A 13,241-nucleotide genomic window follows, 5' to 3' on the forward strand; every position below is an offset into this window, starting at 1 on the left:
AATCGTGTTGTACTCGTTTATATTTTTACTTGGTGCAGCGTTTTCTTGGGGGTGGGGCTTACAGATTAATGCAGATTACTTAAAGGCGACCATCCTGAGCTCACGGAGTCTCTGATCTGTTGCAAACTCATTGTTATAGCTTTTGCTTCATGTGTCAGCCTTTACGTCTGCCTGCCTGTCTTTAGAAAGACTCGCATGGTTAAAGTTATCATTAACAGTTTGCTCAGGTTGTATGCCTTTTTTTCTTTTTTGTTTCCCTTTTTGATTTTTATTCTCATACTTTGCTTTCCCGCTTATTTTCTGCAATAACCCAAAAAGCCGTCAGGGTTTGCCAGCTTCCAGTTTTCCCCCAAACACAATCCCTCTGCGAGGACCTGCAGACTTACAGGAACGTCATTCAGGCGAGCTGATCACACGATGGTTGCCGGGCTGATAACTGCAGCTGATTTCTGAGGACAGACGGAGAACACGATCAGCCAAACATAAACTCAGAGAAATTCCCAGAGAATCACCGAGCCGCTCTGCTTTGCTCGGAGAGATGACAAACATATTTAAAAATGCTCTAATTCCGCCTCCTTCATGGCGCTGCCTGCACTCACAGCTGAAATGTATGGGCTGTTGAGGTGCTGTTTGCTGGAGGAAGAGGGGGAGGGCTCCTCGGGCAGCGCTTCCTGGAGGTGGGAGGACACGCAGCCGCTGTCGGAGCCAGTAGAGCCGGAGAGGCAGCGAGACGACGAACCTGAACTCTCAGTGGCTGAAGACAGAAAAAAGAAAAAAAAAACTGCAGTTAGGCGTTAAAGTGAAGAGGCTGGAGGATTGGGACGAAGAGCACAGATTACTCAAACCTAATCTGAGACTCATGAGTTTAGGTGTGTGCTGACGTACTCATCGAGGGCTGGCTGCTGGTCTCGTGCTCCTGCTCGTCTTCCTCGATGCACGAAGCGCTGAAGGAGCTCTGAGCGGTGGGAGGAGGGGGGATGCTCTGACTGCAGGAGGGAGAGGACGATGTTATGAAACCAGCAAAGAACCTTTGACCTTTGACAGCAGGACAGGTAAGTCTCACCTGTACATGTGCAGATTGAGCGGTCCCAGCAGGCTGGCTGAAGACGGGCCTAATGCTGCGGGGTCAGAGGTCACTGCTCCCCTTTTAAAAGGATTCGAATGGTCGAAGACGGAGACGGCGATGGACGCCCGCGTTCTGGCACCTGAAGGACCCAATCACCGTTTTACTTTTTGATCATCAGTAACTAACGAGCTGATTGGTGAATTCTAGTAAAAGTAAAGTCTGAGCGGCACCTCTGCTCTTCATCATGTAGTGAACAGCTCGGTCGCTGATGGCCGCGTCGCTCGGCTGGATGTCCAGGAACGGTTTGTTGCCCACGCCCATCGACACCATCTCCTTCAAACGCATCTCTGCTGGCAGAAAGATAAACGGGTGAGTTGATCTCCGACACCGACGCTCTCCGCTCTCCTGAACGCTCCGCCATCCGCACCTTTGTTCCTCGTGGCCTGGGTCCACAGGATTCGGGCGATGTCGTTTGTCCAGGCGTGTTTTGTGTCCGTCGTTGTCGCCTGAAGGATGAAGGTCTGATTCTTGGATGTCCTCCTCCTGAACCAGATCTCAAACCTCAGCCCGCTGTCCCCCGTCGACTCTGTCAGACCAACGTCCGCCGTCTGCAGCACAGGGACACGTTTTCTGCTCAGAAAGTTCCCCGCCTCACGGTTGGCGTGGGCTCGCCTGCTCTCGGAGAGCTTACCTTGAAGGAGTGTTTGTAGATGAAGACGTCCAGCCCTCCCTCCATCTTCTTAGGTTTACTGAAGAGGACGAGCTCCTCGAACAGGAAGATGCGACGCTGACATTTCCTCCTCCCGCTCCAGACAGTGAACTCGTCCTGCCGGATCAGCTGACCCTGCTCCTTCAGGTTCACCTGCAGGCAGAAGAAGAAGAAAGATGTGAGGTGATTGGGTTTATTTCCTAAGAAAAGCCGATTTAATTAAGTTCACCTCAGTTTGTAGGTAAAGTGGAGGTAAGCTGTGGTTCCAGTTTAGTAACATCACCTTTTCCACAAGATGATGAGGTACAGATTCACCTGCGCCCTCCCATTTGGATGCTTTCCATTTACATCTGCATTAGTGCGCTGTAAGCCCGGCAGATCTAAATATGTCCCTGTGATATTTGTTTATTATTTAGGTGCGAGATCATCTCATCACAGCCTAAACTTCAGTGTTTAATGCGGGCAAATAGCAGCATTATGCTGCATGCTGGGAAGTGCTGCAGTGCAGCGAAAACATTTAAGGTCCATCGAAACTTAATTTAAGACGTTTTAGACTTGGGCACGAATGATGACGCTAAAACAGGATTATAAGAAAGTAAAAGACCATAAAAGCAGCTCTGGTGAGGCTCATGGGACACAGCCCTTAGTTTGGTAATCTGAACACAAAGGAATGGCTGGTCAGGCTTTTTGGAGGCTACCACCAGCCTCACGGGGAGCTGCAGTCTGCTGGAGGAAGCCTCTGGAGTGGCTTCTGGAGTATTTCACAGCATATATGGAAAATAGTTTCTGATACTGTTACGCTGTTTAACTTAAAAGAGCACAAAACACAAAGAGGGCGCTTTCAACGACACGGTCCAATTTAAACGTCTCACTTTGAGCTCCGTCTTTATCATGAAACCCACAACAAACACAAACCTCCCATCTTACTGTGGTAATCATGTCCATCAAGGCGGTCGTGTGATTGGTTTTTAGTTGGACTACTAAAAAAGTTTTTCAGGATTTTGGATCCAGGAATTTTTAGGAGACCATAATCAAGGATTTTGGAACAAGTGATCAGTTCCAGTTTCAGAAGTTCTGCTCCTTGAATTTGATTCATGTGTGATGTGGAGGGGACTTTCACCTCAGATCAATATTTCTGGTGAGTCTAGAACACGAGTTTCACCCGAGCTCAGATCAGGTTACACTTACGTCACAGTCTCGAATGGCGTCCATGGCCAACAGGTCGTTTCCATGGCGAAGCTGGAACTTGACCATATTGGTGGCAGACTGCAGTGCAGTAAGCTCCGCCTCTTGTGCCACGCCCACCTCCTTCATGAGGTCAGTGAGGAGCAGCGCGTATTTGCTCATCCTCTGAACGGGCTTCAGCAGGTAGGAGGACAGGTCCATCTTATCGCCCAGCTCCAGCTGCTTCCTCTGCAGGAACGAGGGAGGCAGGGGTTAGTGTAAGTACAAATCTGAGGTCACATTAAGGTCAAAGGTCAGAGGTGGTGGTTGTAGTTCTCACTCTGAAGAAGGAGTGTCCGTGATTCGCCAGAAGAGCGTCAGACTTGGGTTTGTTCTTGCTGTAAAGAGCGTACAGACCGAACTGCTCCTGCTGTTCAACACAAACACATTCACACAGAGTACATATGAAGAGTGTGTGTGTGTGTGTGTGTGTGTGTGTGTGTGTGTGTGTGTGTGTGTGTGTGTGTGTGTGTGTGTGTGTGTCCTACGTGTCTGAGGAAGCAGTGTGGCACTCTGAGCGGATGCTTCGAGCAGGCCTCCAGCTCCTTCAGGAAAAACTGGCTGTGGAAGTCCAGGAGTTTCTCCAGGTTGCCGAAGACGACGGTGCGTTTCCCCCTGAGATCCTGCGGGAGGTCTGCTCGGTCCATCTCGGGAAAGTAGTGATGTATGATGTAACGCAGCGAGCGGACGTACTCGCGCTCTGTGTTCACCATCTCCTCCACAATGTGACGCAGCTTGCTGCACACACACACGCACAGATGTCAGCAGAGCAGTGTCAGTCTACAAATTCAGTCTGACAAACCAGGATTACCCACCTGCCCCTGGGTCGGGGTTCTCCCGTGGGTGTGCTGGGTGTCCCGGGGCTATGTGGCCCCTGTCCTGCCCAGCTGTGAGAAGGCGTCCTGGGGCAGAGCGTGCGGTCTGCTGCCTCAGTGCTGCTGACCTCCAGACCACGAATGAACACACCCGTGTTTCCTCTGCGCACTGGCTCGCTGAGGGCGCGAGCAGACGGGCTGTAGCGCGACGTCTCCGGGGTGGCGGGGCAGTCGAAACTCTGAGTCTTCCTGAGCTGCTGTCGTCTGCAGGAGAAGGAAGAGGAGGAAGAGGAGAGGGAGAAGGAAGACGATGATGGAGTGAAGCAGGGAGAAGAATCCAGGCGGTGGAGTCTGGGACTGCAGGAAGTGATATCCACACGGTCTGAGGACTCGTCTGAGGAGGAGCTGCGAAAAAGTCGCCGGAGGAGCGGCGTGTGCTGCGGGGTGGGAGGGGAGGCGGAGGCAGCAGGGGTGGAGGTAATGGGAAGCACCGAGGAGGCATTACAAGGGGGTGAGGAGGCCTTTGTTTTCTCCTCTGGCAGGCGGGAGGACGATGAGGAGGTGTCACGGGCCCCCCAGAGTCCTGACAGAGACTTCCTGGAGGAGATGGAGCTCCTGCTGGTGGCAGAGTCAGAGCGGCGCCTGTGGGCGGAGTCACGCGTCTTGAGTGCTGCCTCCATCTTCCTGTCAAACATCTTCTTGGTCTCTTGACACTTGGACCAGGCGAAGCTCCACTGACGAAGGCCTCGCTCGCCCCGCAGTTCACCCGCAGCCACCTTCATTTCCTGAAAACAGGCGTCTGGGATTGGTGGGTGCAGATGCTGGTAGTCCTCCAGGCAGCCAATCACAGCTTGGCATTTGTCTGGCAGTGTGCAGTCCTCCATACTGATCCCAGCTAGGTGACGCATACCCTGCAGCGCCCAGCCATAAGCCTGCAGAGAGAAAGAGGGAGAGAGAGAGAGGGGAGAGTCACATGGAGAGCCGATGGAAAGGCGCCATTCCACTTCCTGTTAATCCCGCTGTATAGAAAATGACTGCAGTTTAGCTGAAGTGCAGCAGGGGGCGCTCAGGAGAAAGTCAGACAGCATCAAAAATCTGTCAGAAATGAAATAAGATGACTAACTTTTCCCCATAAAAAAACAAATCAGCATTCACGCTGTAGTGCGTGATCATTGGTTGGTTAAGGACAATAGAAAACACTTTCAGTAGCACCCCGTTCAAAATGATAACTAAACATCAGAACCAGAGCTAAAGCCCAGCAGGAACTTTATGTCCAGCTGGTTGTGATGGATGAGGACGATGGATGAAGGTGACGCTCTCGGAGGCTGGTGCTCGCTCGACGCTTCAAATCAACGTTTACAGATGCTGTAAAACGGCTCGTGATGCTGTGACACCCCAACGCTCACAGAGAGGTATTTTAACTATAACATGAAAAACAATCTGAAACTCAAATATCATCGTTTACAAAACAGAAAAAATTCAAAGAGCAGAAGATCTATTTTGTCCAGATGACATGACCTTTGACCCTAAACAGCAGCCCAGTGAAGAAATATTTTTTTCTTCATTTTAATAAATTCAAATGCAAAAAGACTGAAAAAAGAAAAAGGCAGGAGGTGATCAGGTTACTTTAGCTGGTTACGATGGGAACATTACGATGGGAGTTTGCCCAATCAAGTTGAACTCCCACCTTTTCCCCGCCCACTTTTTTTTTTGTTTTTTTGTTAGGGTCACACACAAAGATGCCATGGTGCAGGTCCTTTTCTCACGTGGAGGAGGTCCTAAAGGGCCCGCACTAAAACAGCTGATAGAACATGTAAACTTTTAAACCATCTATCTGAGAAAGACGTTTTCCTCGTTTGTTTTCAAAGTGATGATGTTTCCTGGTCCAAGCCGGACCAGCTTTTCCTTTTAAGCGAGCAGAACTTGGACCCGACACTGAAACGTTCAGGGCGCCTCCGTTTTTTCTGTCTGTTCTGACAAACAACAAGAACAAACCGACAATGACGTCACTCTGCAAGTGTGTAGTCAGAGAGCTTTGAAGTGTGAGCTCGTGTGTGTGTGTGCACCACAAAGGAGTCGACCACCAATCTCCTTTTTGTTGAAGGCTGGAGGGGGAGGAGAGCGTGTGTGTGTGTGTGTGTTGTAAATTAGAGACAAGAGACCTCCTGCTTCTCCACTGAAGATTGACTGAATGAGTCTTTACCTTCCTGACATGCAGCTAACATATTACCTCACCACTAAAACAGTAGGAGACAAGGTCATGTGCATGTCAGTTCGGAGCAGGTTATTCCAAACTTTTCAAGGCCTGGAGAGGAAAAGTTCAGCAGCACTGACAGCTGGTTGGGTTTTGGCCAGCGCCCTCTGTGGCCAGCAGAGGGCGCTGGAAGCACAGCAGGGTGAGGGTTCACTGTGAGGGTACAGACACCCTCTTCAGTGCCTGCTGAAGGAAAACAACCCACCAGCATCGCAGAACACTGAGGAGCAGCTCTGACACTTCAGTGTCGGCTGATTTGGTGACAGCGGCAGGCACCGATGGTTTGAGTCTAAACGTGCAAAGCACAGAGGTTTGTGGCACAACAATCAGCAGAATCATCTGCTGCACGCCTGCCTGAGAAGATGGAGGTGTGCTCCAACATCTATCTCTACCTACACCAACTCTTCAATCAGTCTTCCCAGAAAGGCTCAAAGAGGAGAAAGTGGTCCTCGGATATCAGGAGGCGAGGGTTTACTGCAGTCTGTGTCATGTTCATTTGTCCAAAGCCAAAAACAACAGGATGTGTCAGTTAATATTTCATTAGATAAGGTCTAATAATAATCCATTCAGACCGAGATCACTGATCTGAGACCTGCTGAAAGTGAGCCAGCAGGAATTAATCATTTAATGAACATTAAAAAAAAAAGAGCACTGTAGGACGAGGCTTCCCGTCTTCATGAGGTCGACGTAAACAACCAAGGTGGTGACACAGATATGATCCGACAGGACGTGCTAACAATGAAACCATATGGACATCGATGTGGCAGGAGGCTAGCGGGTCAGCGCTCTTCAGACCGATTAGCTGCTGATGTGTCCTGATCGCTGCAGCCGCTCACTTCCCACATGCACAAAGGTGTGGGTGTGTGTGTGAGAGAGGATCGTCACAGCAGTCCTTTATTGTAACTGTACTCTTCATCTTCAATTCTACAACACAGCAACTGTGGGTACATTTTAGTTGTCAGCCAGGCTTAATCATTTTATTAAGATCTGATTGGACCACTTTAAATGAAGAGGGGACTTGGGGTGTTTTCAGAGGACCATTTTTTTAATGAATAGTTTACCTGCAGAGACTGTGACAGACAGTGGTTGGACTGTGGAAATGACCAGTGTAGATCTCAATATTCTGACTGTACAAAAAGCTTTTCATTAACCCAGATACTGTGTGTCTTTGGACTATTTCAGCAGGATCAGGCTGGGATGTTTTCCACATGTAGCACACAGCAGGAGCTACTCTGTGGTTTAGGTAGAGAAACACCTGGTCGAGCATGCAGCACACACGATGGCCGGCCGTTAGCAGTGATTGTCTGGGACGGTTAGCATTAGCTGCCAGGTTAAAGACTGGAGAATTTAACGGTTGGAAACTTGAACACGCGCAGCTTCTTTGGACCAAGTTGAGGGATGCTGTGCATGTACCATTATTACAAAAGGCTGACCCTCCCTCATGTTCTACTGGAGGTCTCTTCCTGTTAAAAGAGTGTTCTTCCTCCCCATCATCATCAAGTACTGCTCACAGAGCCCAGTGATCACATGAGCCTCTCTCTAATATTTAGGATCTTTACATTTCAAAATAAAGGTCCTTCAGATAAGTGTTGTTGTGAACTGTTCATATAATAATGTGTGGAATATGAGGAACAGATTGTTCCTTGGTTTCCTTTCGTTCCACTGGTTTTCTTCTACCTTCATTATCTTAGCATCGTTCGCATCGATTTATTAAGTACGGCTGAAGAAATGTACTGCTTTCCAGTAAGGAAGCTTTGGATCCAGCGTTACTGGACCATTTCCACTTCACAAACCTGACAACATTTGCTTTTAATCTATTTTCAGGTCTCCGACAATCAATGATCGGAACAGATGCTGATTACGTTTCCGTCGATCAATAAATTGATTATTCGGCAGATTGCTTCAGCTCGACTCTGGATGTTTCCAAACAAGAGAGGGAGTGAAAACGTGGGGCAGAGAAGAGGAGGACTCTAATTAAAATAACATGTGGTTGTTATGGTGCTGCAGAGGGGGGAGGCAGGAGGGATAAACAGGAGCACACGGGCTGTGGTTTTGGGGACAGTGGCCCTGCAGGACTCCAGGCCTGGAGCCAGTCAACCAAAGAGGAGGAGGGGAAACAGAGGGAGGGCGGAGGAGGCCAAAACCCTCCAAACCATATAAAAGGAGGGGGTAGGGCTCCTTTCCTCCTTCAGAGGAGTAGTGGTGAACCTACTTCAAACGGTTCTGCGGTTCCTGGAGGAGAGCGTTTTGTCTTCAAACTCTTGTTGATGTGAAAGAAGTCTCTTGTTTCACTTTGTTTCTTCACTCTTTGCTCTGTTTCTACATTCTGTGCTTTTATTCTGAAGTCTTCATATAAAAGGAAGAAATGTCAAACAAGGCAGAATGCCTTCCTTCAATATCAGTGTTTTTATGCCCCGACGTCAGAAACAGCTGTGCCCAGAGGTGTGGTGTTTTCAGGTGTCCATTTGTCCCATTCTAGAGATACTTAAAGTAATTTTTTTTGCCATGTTTAACTCGAAGATGGAGGGTAAGATTTCCATGGCCAAAGGTCACTGTGAGAATTCAGACACTACCTGACAAACTGTCACACATCGTTTTCGGTGCAAAACGGAAAACTTAAAAACAGAAAACTGACAGATGCTGTATCCTGTCCAGATCAGAGGAAACTGATCTCCTTCCTTTCAATATAAAATCACTTATTAAAAAAAACACATCTACATGCTAGCATGTCATAGCTGACAGAAGGGAACTGCTGCCAGAACGCAGTCGGAGGAACTGATCCGAGGAGGAGGTGTCGACAGTTTGGATCACAGCAGGTACCGACAAGGTTCAGAATGAACTCAATACTGTGTTCGAGTGGTGCGTGTCAAAAACATGAGCTGACACATGACCAGACCCAGTGTATCGCCGTCCGAGAAGAAACTAGGCAACGGGGTGAAACTATTCTGAAAACGAGCCCACGTGGAGCTGCTAGCGCCTGGCCAAAGCTCGCTGCTGTGCTAATAGCTGTTATTCTTAAAGATTCTTAAAGAAGTAACGGGTGAACTGGAAATGGATCAAAATTATAGAATTCATTATCTAATCACGATTAAGTGATTTTACCAAAAATATTTAAAAATAAGTAAATACAAGTAAAACCATAAAAAAGATGACCAGCATTTTGTTTTCATCCCCTCTGAAGAGAAAACTTGGTATGAACCAAACTGATTTTGGAGACTGAGCTCTGATAGCTGTGGTGGAGCAGCTTGTCTACTAACTGGAAGGTTAAAGTTTCTTTACTGGCTCCTTGAAATGAAATGACAGTGTGTGCAGGTACAGCAGAATAAACCTGTAGCCTGAGATTGCTTCGAGTGCTCGCAGAAAAGTACTGTTTAAGCAGCACTCCATCCCTTTATCGTCCACCTATGAGCACAGAGCGCTCTGCCAGCTGTTGGAGTTTTTTCCTGCCACTCAGCTGTGAACAATGTGGACACGACAAAGCGGAAAAAGGAATGATGCTGCCGCTGTGACTGCTGTGAAATGGAGCAGACAGCCAGTTTTATATTTGCTAATACCCATTTACTTTCCTTTCCTGCAGCTTGCTAGCTGGAGTCTCCGTCCCCAAAACAGATGACAAGCAAAATTACCTCCGACACACCATCATCGAAACAGACAGAAATCCTGTGTCGCTTTATATGCAAAAAACACGAGTCAGGGTGGGAACGTCACTGAGCCGCAGCAACATGACAACATGCGTGATCTGGAAACGACACGATAACATCTGCAGCAGGTAAACTGGTAACACACACACACACACAGAAAGAGAGGGAGAGCGAGCAACAAGCAGCGAGAGCAGCTTCATCAAAGATCTCTCTGCAGTCAAACTGACGCCAAGTTAACATCAAACGGCTGAAAAACTGCCACACACACACACACACACACACGTGTGCTGATAAAACTTCTCCAAAGGAAACCTCAGCTGTGTGTGTTTGTTTTAAAAAAAACAACAACAACAAAAAAAACTGTAAGAAGTGTGTATCGTACCTCTGTGTGTTCAGCTGAAGCTCTGAAGCCTGAGTGAGGCGCGCAGAGAGTGGCATCCTGACCACACACACACACACACAGTGACCCCCCCACACTTCATCAATGGGCTGAATGGCAGATGGGCGGTCCCAGGAGGAGAGGAGGGGGGGCATCACCACGGCGACAAAGACTTTGTGGTGAAAGGAATGAAAGGGGGATGGAAAGAAAACTTGGCACCGGAGTGATACCTGGACTACACACACACACACACACACACACGCTTCATTCCTGTGAGTCTGTGTGTGTCAGGTCAGTACTGCCTGCTTAGTGTATCAGAGAGGAAACTTCAGCACACTCTGTGGTTGGTCTTGTGCAGAATTCGGTGGCGTGACTAAAGCATCCGAACAAACTCCACTGGTGAAAGTTTAAACATCGGTCTGAAACACGTGCCTGCCGACCGGCCGAGCCCACCACTGAGTGAGAGGCGGATCGGATCCCCACAGGCTGATGTTTTCACCCACAGAGCAGACATGTCAGGACAGGACAGGAAGTGAGGCTTGAAAAGACTTCCACACAATGAAAAATAATCTTCTTGTCATCGCAATTTCAATTTTTGTTTTCCCCAAATAGAAATCTTCTATTTCTATGTTGCATTTCAACAGAAAGGCTGTTTCTCTCCTTTGGTTTAGTTCAACTTTGCAGCAAACCGAGCGAGTAAAAATGTGCCGGTCCGTCATGTTCATTCACATGAGCTTATGAGCTATAGCAAAAACCATAATTACTTTGTTGGTAATTGTACGCTTGATTTCTGTACCAACTTATCATGAAGTGTCTTTTTACAGGGAATTTCGGATCATCCTTTCAAAAAACAAATGAAACAAATGAAATGAAAGACAAAGGTCTACGGATGCGCGAGGTCGTCAGTAGGGACTTTGGATGAGCGGGTGGTTTTTTTTGAAGAGGCAGCAGGAGGCCCAGCAGCTGCTGCACCTCGGGAGATGATATAGAAAATATAGTTTGTTGCAGGATTGTGGACCATGTAACTTCTTCGGGCTAAGTGTGGCTGGGACCCATTGTGTGTGTGTGTGTGTGTGTGGTGGTGGTGGGATCTGGACAGATCAACTGGATTCTTGATTTTTCAGTTGTCACAGGACTTGTCAGGGCTGGAGTCCAGAATAAGTTGCTGCCCCACGTGGAGGAGTTTAAGTATCTCAGGGTCTTGTTCACGAGTGAGAGACTGACAGACTAGATTGGGGTGGGGTCTGTAGTGATGTGGACGCTGTACCGATCTGTTGTTGAGAAGAGGGTAAAAGCAAAGCTGTCGATTTACCGGTCGATCTACGCCCCTGTCCTCGACCTACGCTGTGTACGTCCTAACATGACATGATTCTAAATCTTTTCTGAAAGAAAACCGAAAGTGCGCCGGAGTTCACACCGTGTCGCTCTCGGTTATGATGTGAACAACAGTCGAAGAAACTTTTGTGGTCAGTGCTTTTGTTTTTATAGGATGTCTGAGGGACAACTTCAACTGTTTCATGACTGAATTTCAAGAATCTGCACATTATAAAAATATCAGCATGACATAAAAACACACAAACAAACCTACAAGACAGAGTCATGTGGACAAAGACCATCACCCCCCTCACACCCCTTTACAAAGAGTCCAGTACACAAAGCAATATTGACACTCTCTCCCCCCTCTTCATCCTCCTGGCCTCAATACAAGCTGTCAGTTTCACTGCAGGGAGACGATATGAGGAGGAGGAGGAGGAGGAGAGACACGACAAACCAGCTGCTCCGATCCACATTCAACTGTTTTACATGCAGCTAAAATTAGATTTCTGAAGATGGATTCGAAGCTGCTGAGACAGAGCTGACAGGCTTCTCAGATGGTTTAAACCGAGAGACAGTAAAACATAAAAAATCAGAGCACAGCTGGAGCTATAATCAGAAAGAGCTGTAAGTACTGTTCACAACATTGAAATTCACTTTAACTAATCTCAGGAAGCACCAGATTAAATATAGATTTACACATTTAGATGACTGTGAGGCTCAAACTGCCATTAAAAACCGATCTGATGAGCCACAGTTTCAGCCTCAGTGACTGTACCTGATCTAAGAAGCCGTAGAGTCGGACGGCCCGCTCGATGTTCTGCCCGGTACTGCTGACCCGCTGAGTGAAATCCTGCAGCTGAGCCCAGAAGGAGTGAACTTTGTCCTCGTAAATGTGGAGGTCAGCGGACGGCACGTCGTCCCGGCGCTCCAGCCGAGACAGCAGCTCCTTGCCTCGTTTACACTGGTCCTGCACACAGAAGAAACAGACCTCATCCTCTGTGGGGACCAGTCCTCAGTATGGGCTAAAATAAATGTTTGAACGAGTGAGAGAGTGTGTGTGTGTGTCGTACGTATGCCGTTGTGCAGAAGTCCTTGTAGTCCTGCTGTTTTTCATTCAGAAGCACCAGAGAGTCTGCCGGCTCTTCCAGACTCTTCAGACGAACTTCACCAACCTCCTGTAGCCACGTCTTCACCTGACACACACACACACACACACACACACACACACACACGAATGACAAGCACATAGACTGTAAGGTAAACTTCACATTAACCGACAGAAACATGTGATCCAGAGGATCAAACCTCCTACCCTGCCAGGTGAGATGCTAGGCATGTCCTCTGCTCAGTTAAATCTAAAAGCTCTTTTCTTTAAAAAACAAACAGAACTCCAGTCAACACTTTTTTTTTATGGTTACGAAGTCAAAGAATGACAGAAAAACAAAAAATAAGGCTAAGAAAGGAAAAAGAAAACCAATCAATGCTGCCTGGACGTCCTGCAGATGTGATGAGGGCTCTTTCAGCTCGTCTATGCCTGAGGGCCAAATGTCTGACAGTTCATCCACACCCGCAAGCAGCAAATCGCTCACATATGGATCTACTTTAACCTGAATTACCCATTTATGAAATCCATATATCATCTAATGTTTATTCATTTTCCTAATCATTCATTTGTGAGTGTGCTCAGGGAGGGAAGTGTTTCCTCCTGTCAATGCTTCAGAAGACAAACTCGTTCCAGTTTAACTCCAAACACATAATTGGTGTTTTTCTGTTGATGTGTATTGATCTGATATTATCAGGTAATAATTCGATTGCTTACAGCTTAGAGCGCATATT

General features: G+C 47.7%; 1 protein-coding gene across 1 annotated transcript in view; it reads right to left on the reverse strand.

Annotated features, from left to right (window-relative positions):
* plekhg4 (pleckstrin homology domain containing, family G (with RhoGef domain) member 4) overlaps positions 1 to 13,241 on the reverse strand; it is a 49,526-nt gene that overhangs the window by 403 nt on the left and 35,882 nt on the right. The window contains exons 11-23 of the mRNA XM_063480518.1: positions 12,476 to 12,598; positions 12,181 to 12,372; positions 3,815 to 4,746; positions 3,488 to 3,737; positions 3,280 to 3,369; positions 2,964 to 3,188; positions 1,758 to 1,928; positions 1,494 to 1,674; positions 1,297 to 1,413; positions 1,064 to 1,205; positions 886 to 986; positions 600 to 754; positions 387 to 449 (exon numbers count right to left, since the gene is read on the reverse strand). Of these exons, the coding sequence (XP_063336588.1) occupies positions 411 to 449; positions 600 to 754; positions 886 to 986; positions 1,064 to 1,205; positions 1,297 to 1,413; positions 1,494 to 1,674; positions 1,758 to 1,928; positions 2,964 to 3,188; positions 3,280 to 3,369; positions 3,488 to 3,737; positions 3,815 to 4,746; positions 12,181 to 12,372; positions 12,476 to 12,598 (2,718 nt within the window). The 3' untranslated portion in view covers positions 387 to 410. The remainder of the gene's footprint in view (positions 1 to 386; positions 450 to 599; positions 755 to 885; positions 987 to 1,063; positions 1,206 to 1,296; positions 1,414 to 1,493; positions 1,675 to 1,757; positions 1,929 to 2,963; positions 3,189 to 3,279; positions 3,370 to 3,487; positions 3,738 to 3,814; positions 4,747 to 12,180; positions 12,373 to 12,475; positions 12,599 to 13,241) is intronic.

The sequence above is a fragment of the Pelmatolapia mariae genome, linkage group LG1 (genome assembly GCF_036321145.2).
Source record: "Pelmatolapia mariae isolate MD_Pm_ZW linkage group LG1, Pm_UMD_F_2, whole genome shotgun sequence".
NCBI classification, from domain to species: Eukaryota; Metazoa; Chordata; class Actinopteri; order Cichliformes; family Cichlidae; genus Pelmatolapia; species Pelmatolapia mariae.